General features: G+C 40.6%; 1 protein-coding gene across 2 annotated transcripts; it reads left to right on the forward strand.

The window, feature by feature from the left end:
- Nucleotides 1-1322: 1322 nt before the first annotated feature.
- On the forward strand, nucleotides 1323-6155 carry RNASE11 (ribonuclease A family member 11 (inactive)). 2 transcript variants are annotated; one of them, XM_024997958.2, is made up of 2 exons: nucleotides 1323-2498; nucleotides 4910-6155. In XM_024997958.2, exon 2 carries the CDS (start codon nucleotides 4944-4946, stop codon nucleotides 5538-5540), a length of 597 nt encoding a protein of 198 aa, XP_024853726.1. In that variant the 5' UTR covers nucleotides 1323-2498; nucleotides 4910-4943; the 3' UTR covers nucleotides 5541-6155. The 2 variants fall into 2 exon arrangements, with proteins under 2 accessions (XP_024853726.1, XP_024853724.1); XM_024997956.1 differs by lacking the exon at nucleotides 1323-2498 and adding an exon at nucleotides 2507-4392.

The following is a 6155-nucleotide window of genomic DNA, read 5'->3' on the forward strand; positions in this document are numbered from 1 at the left end:
CATTTGGTGAGAACCCAGAGTGAATCCTATGCAGGCCTGAAATTAGGTAAGGGAAATAAGGTACTCATCTGACACCCAAAATTTGAGGAACACCAAAATCCCCAGAGTCATATAGACAAATAAAAATTTAAGGATCAATATAAAATCCCTGATGAGCAAAATATCTGAATTTTAAACTAAGACCCATTCTGACAGGGTTGGATTTAGGATGAGGTAGGATACATGAGATAACAGTATAGGATCAGATCCTGTTAAAATTTTTATATTTATTCAGCAGAGTTTATTTTGCATTAAATTTATTTGTTTGTTTCTTTGTTTTTTATTGGAGTACAGTTGATTTACAATGTTGTGGTCCTTTCTGCTGTATAGAAAAGTGACTCAGTTATACATATATTCTTTTCCGTTAAGGTTTATCCTAGGATATTGAATATCATTTCCTATACCATAGGAGAGTCCCTTGGACTGCAAGGAGATCAAACCAGTCAATCCTAAAGGAAATCAGTCTTGAATATTCATTGGAAGTACTGATGCCGAAGCTGAAGCTCCAACACTTTAGCCACCTGATGCGAAGAACTGACTCCTTGGAAAAGACCCTGATTCTGGGAAAGATTGAAGGCAGGAGAAGGGGACGACAGAGGATGAGATGGTTGGATGGCATCACTGACTCGATAGACATGAGTTTGAGCAAGCTCCGGGAGTTGGGAATGGACAGGGAGGCCTGGCGTGCTGCAGTCCATGGGGTTGCAGAGAACCAGACATGACTGAGCAACTGAACTGATACTGTAGGACCTTGTTGTTATCCATTCTAAATGTATATAATAGCTTGCAACTGCTAACCTCAAGCTCCCAATCCATCCCTTCCTCGTCCCCTCCCTCTGGCAACCACAAGTTTGTTCTTTATGTCTGTGAGTCTGTTTCTGATTCATGTGTGCGTGCTCAATTGCTTCAGTTGTTTTGGGCTCTTTGTGACCCTAAGGACTGTAACTCACCAGGCTCCTCTGTCCATGGGATTCTCCAGGTAAGAAAAGGGAGTGGGTTACCATGCCCTCCTCCAGGGGATCTTCCTGACCCAGAGATCGAACCCTTGTCCCTTATATCTCCTGCATTGGCAGATGGGTTCCTTACCACTGTTGCCACCTGTGAAGCACATTTCTGTTCATAGATAGGTTCTTTTGTGTCATACACATTAAATTTATTTTTAAATGTTGCAATAAAATACTGTTTATCTTGATTATTGGGCTTTTAACAGTTTGTACCTGCAGAGTGAGTACTTCACTCATCTCACACTCATCCTAGACTTTATCCTAAATGTAGAGGGAGTAGGGGTCATCTCTTAAGGTCTTCTATAAGGATGATGTGTATAGCTCAAGCTGTACCTGCTCTTATTCAACAGCTGCCTCTGTGCCTTGAAAGAAAAAGAAAAGGAGATCAGAAGAAGCCTAATCGGTCAGAAACCGTTTCCCTTAAAGGCTAGAAAGAAATGGATAAAGATTTCCCAGGGAAGGATCAAGACTCTCAGGGTTCAGTCTATTTCCTCTTTGTGTCCCCAGAAGGAACAGAGATTACTTTGACCCAGACTAATCATTCTTTCCCCTTTTAGTTCTTAGAACTGGACTGTTTGTTTAGTTCCTCCTCATTTGCTATGGACAGAGGGTCTTTAGAATGAGAGGGCAAAAGAAGAGAAGGAAGGGAAATAGAGACTCCTAATTCTGGGGATTTGATTAAGTTCTGTTCCTCTATATCAGTTTCCTCATCTGTAAAGTGAAGAGATAAAACTAGATAATCTTTAAGCATCTTTCCAGGTCTATTCAGAGAAGGCAATGGCAACCCACTCCAGTACTCTTGCCTGGAAAATCCCATGAACAGAGGAGCCTGATGGGCTGCAGTCCTTGGGGTCGCAAAGAGTCGGACACGACTGAGCAACTTCACTTTCACTTTTCATGTTCATGCATTGGAGACGGAAATGGCAACCCACTCCAGTGTTCTTGCCTGGAGAATCCCAGGGATGGGAGAGCCTGGTGGGCTGTTGTCTGTGGGGTCGCACCGAGTCGGACACGACTGAAGCGACTTAGCAGCAGCAGCAGCAGCCGCCAGGTCTATGACTCCACAATTCTATTTCTTAGGGAATCTAGAATCTTTTTGGAGTTGTCAGAGATAGGGAGTAGTAAGAAAAAAAGGGGTAATAGGCAAGTAAGGGCCAGGTTATGGGGTCACTAAATCTGAGCTATGACAGTTTAATCCTGTGAGAGCCAGACACTCATACACTGAGCTAAAGCAGACACAGGCAATACATAAGCTTTAGAGGGCCTGGTCTGTTCTTATCTTTTCAGTTGAGAGACTTCAAACAATTCAATTATTTATTTGTACGTAATTCAAGGTCAGATCAACCTATGCTATTTGGTAACTCTGTCATTGGTAAACATCAAGTTCTAACAGACTGGTGACATTTATGGAGGACAGGGAGTGACAATCATTTGTAAAGAACACTTGGCAACCTTGTAAGTAGAGGCTTACCTCTCTGGGGTAGCTCTTTTGCAGCTGAGTTCCATTACTCATTTCTCTGTGAGTAATGAATCCCATGGTCCTTGTCTTTATGAAAGTATGGGTGTCACCAGGGAAGCAAAGCCCCCAGTGTCGGAACAGATGATGAGAAGGAATAGCTGACCCCTATCGTGTGACAGGTTGGGTCCTGGTAGCAGAATCATTTCCTGAGAAAATGTAGCTGAAATGGGGTTTTACTTTTTGTTTTTTTGAACCGCTGTAGGCCTATGTTTCTATGTTCTGATTTCTGATTCCTTTTTCTCTCTCTCTCCCTCGGCTTAATTGTCCTTTCTTTCCTTCTTAGTACTTTTCCTTCCCTTCCTCCCCTAACCTCTTTCTTTCTATTTAAAAACAAAATCTTGCAGATAAATGCATTCCCATTAAAGTAAGTAACTAAGACTGTAAAATGGAATCTATCCTAGGAGTATTTTCATTTTCCAAGGATCAAATCCCACAAATGAATTGTGACATTTTAGACATTTGTAGTTTGAAAGGAGTCAGGGGCATAGTTTTTTAAAATGGGTACCAGCAACCCCAATCAAACCCAGGTGGCTGTGAATTCTTCCCTTGTAAAATGTTTTAGAAAAACTGGGCGTTTCTGTACTGCTCTTCTTGTTTACTTTTTTCCTTGTTGTCTCCTGTTTTCCGATTAGCCCCTCACTATTGATGTGATGGTAGAGGATATTTAGGAAGCAGTTCAAATTCTTCTTCCCTCCTCCCTTCAACCTGTACCAAGTCTGTGCTCAAGGCACACACATGAAAACATCCACTGAATTCTTAATAATCTATCAATAATCAATCGACCCGATTACTAAGGCTCATGTATTTTTGGTACTGGGTCTTTGCTCTAATTTCACGCACAGGACAGAATAGGGTATACTCACAGGAGGGCGGGTCACACTGATTTGACTGGAACAGGTCTGTATACCAAAATAATCGGTGATCATCCTTGAGAGGCAGGTTGGGATCAGATCAAACAGAATTTTGACCAAGTGGACTCAGAAGATTAGATTACCTTGTAGAGACAATGAGAAATATCTCAATGTTCTTGAAATAGTGTCACTGCAAGTGTGTTTTTAGAAAAGTAGCATATTGAAGGAATTGGAGAGGCAAGGACTAGTGATTAGGAGGTAATACAGTAGATACAAGTATAAGGGAAGGAGGCTTTTAGAGGTGGGAGAGGAAAAAAGAGGGAAAAAATGGAGATGGTCATTCTAGAGCAAGAGAAAGAATTATTACCCCAAATAACCATTCCTTCTGGGATTGTTATTGTGAATTTTCCAGCACTGACCTCAAGTAAAGGACTTTCTACAATAGTCAAACCATGTTATGTTGTTGGCAAACCTTATGAGAAACTAGGACATATATAGTTCATTCGTCCTGTAGAGAATGAAAAGAAACAGAGGCTATTTTCCAGGCTCAAGAAATTTCCAGCTTTAATAAAAAGGAGAAAAACTGTACCAACTAACTTCAAAAATTAAAAAAAAAATAATGTATAAAATCAAGCACAATATTATCTATTCTGTAGGGTTTCAAAAACAACAGCAAAAATTACTCTGGGTTGAAGTAGAAATAAACAAGGAAGATTTCACAAGAGAAGAAGCAATGATACTGCCCAAGGGCACTGGGATTCCGACAGCCAAGTGGACACTGCATTCAGTTCTCCGAGGATCACTGGTTCCACTTTGTCTCCTCCTTCTATCTCAGACAATTCTGCCTTCTCCTTCTTGCACCCCCTTCCGTTGTTAGACCCAGTAAGAGAAACTCCCAGGAAATGAATACAATTTCACTTCTGGCCTTGCAACAAGCTGGAATCTTTCTCTCCACACAATCAACTTGCCAAATGAACTGGTAAAGACAGAAATTCCATGACTGATAATCAGTGGGAAAAGAAATGAGAGGTGGGAAAATATCATGGTGGTTTTTTCACGTGGCTGCCATGTGCCAGGTACTGTGTGAGGCTGGAGGATTCACAGCAATAGTGAGGAATATGTTAGGTGAGATTATTGGGACCCCCTGCAGAGATGACAGACTTTACCAGTGAGATTATAGATGTGGTGAAAAGAAAGAGCAATGACTACTTGGTTCTGAGTACTTTAGACATATTATCTTATATAATTCTCATGTTTTCTTTTTTTCGCAAGAGGAAACTGAAGTTAATTACATGAGGTGGAATAAATTGCTTATTAGTGGATAAACAGGGGTTTGAAGTTGGATCTTCAGATTACACAGCTGATTGTCTTTCTCCTATCTTATTCTTTCATTAATAGGTGTAGATGTCTTAGCTTATGTGTAGGAGTCAACCCTGGGAATGTCATAAAGAAAAGAGAGCTACTCATTTAATATTTTCTTCATTTTTATCTTTTAGTTTTTACTGCAGAAGAGTTTGCCCTAGATCTGAGATGGAGATCTTCTTTCTGCTGCTACTTGGCCTGGGGGTGATTTTTGCAGGAGTTTCAGAAAGTATAATGGAGATAATTAAAGAAGAATTTTTAGAGAAAGAGATGAAATATGACATGGCAAAAAGTTACCAGGAAAAACACACCATTGAGGTATTAATAAATTTGACTGTGTCATATAAAAATACCAGCCTCAGCATGTCCAAAGATGTGTCTTCCTCATTATTGACCTTTAGAAGATTACATTATAGCTTGCCCCCCAAATGCAATCCAGGTAATAACAAACATTACTGCAATGACATGACAGTCTGGAGAAAAGTTTCAGAAGCTAACGGGTCATTCAAGTTGAGCAATAACTTCATCCATGGCTCCGTGGAAGTGGTCGATGGGGTACCCAAAGCCCCCAGCTGCAAGTGTGGACAGACTTCAGGCATAAGCTGCTCTGAGACTCCAGAACTGAGGACCACTACATGCCAGTTCACTGTGGGCAAACAATCCCCCAGTTGCCAACACCATGGTGTTACTTCATTAAAGAAAATTTTGGTGGTGCTGACAAGTCATTCTCTGATGAGCTGGTTAGTTAGTGTCTCTAACTTGTAAATCCCACAGAACTTTTCATTATTGGTTGTTGCTTTCTACTATCCACATCTATCCTTTCAGCACTATAGGAAACTCTTAATTATTTATACCAACTGGAGAAATGAAACAAATCCACAATTGTAGATAATTCAATTGAAATGTATAACTGATGCTGGAGTGTAGATGCATTCTCTCTTTCTCTCTCCCACATACACATATGCATGTACAAGCTTTCTCTGAACCAAACTGAATTCCATCCTAGCTCAGCTATAAAGCCAAGAAGTAGAGTTTACCCAACTTGACAAAATTAAGGAGAGAAGGCTCCAAACCAGTACAGAGTATTGAAAGTTAACTGTACTGCCACTGAGATGATTCAGAGAAATAGTGAATGACAGGGGGATATTATTATCATTGCTTCTCTTCAAAGAAAATGTACGTTTATGCATGCACACGAGTGTGAGTGCCACCTATGTAGCCATGGGATCTGCCTGTGCCAAAAGAAAAGATCCTTTGGTTTAGCTGTTGCCTTCAGTCAACGGCTCCAGCCCTATCCAATCTCCATTCCTCCATCTTTTCCCCTTTCTATTTCACAAGTTGCTACAGAGAGAAAAAATAAAGCTCCTATTGTAATTTTTA

The sequence above is a fragment of the Bos taurus genome, chromosome 10 (genome assembly GCF_002263795.3).
Source record: "Bos taurus isolate L1 Dominette 01449 registration number 42190680 breed Hereford chromosome 10, ARS-UCD2.0, whole genome shotgun sequence".
NCBI classification, from domain to species: Eukaryota; Metazoa; Chordata; class Mammalia; order Artiodactyla; family Bovidae; genus Bos; species Bos taurus.

Excerpts from the sequence above, each read along its gene's own strand:
- RNASE11 (XM_024997956.1), top strand. The coding sequence starts at position 4,316 with ATGAATACAATTTCACTTCTGGCCTTGCAACAAGCTGGAATCTTTCTC. Across the intron at positions 4,393-4,909 it reads TCAACTTGCCAAATGAACTG|TTTTTACTGCAGAAGAGTTT; the intron begins GTAAAGACAGAA and ends TTTATCTTTTAG.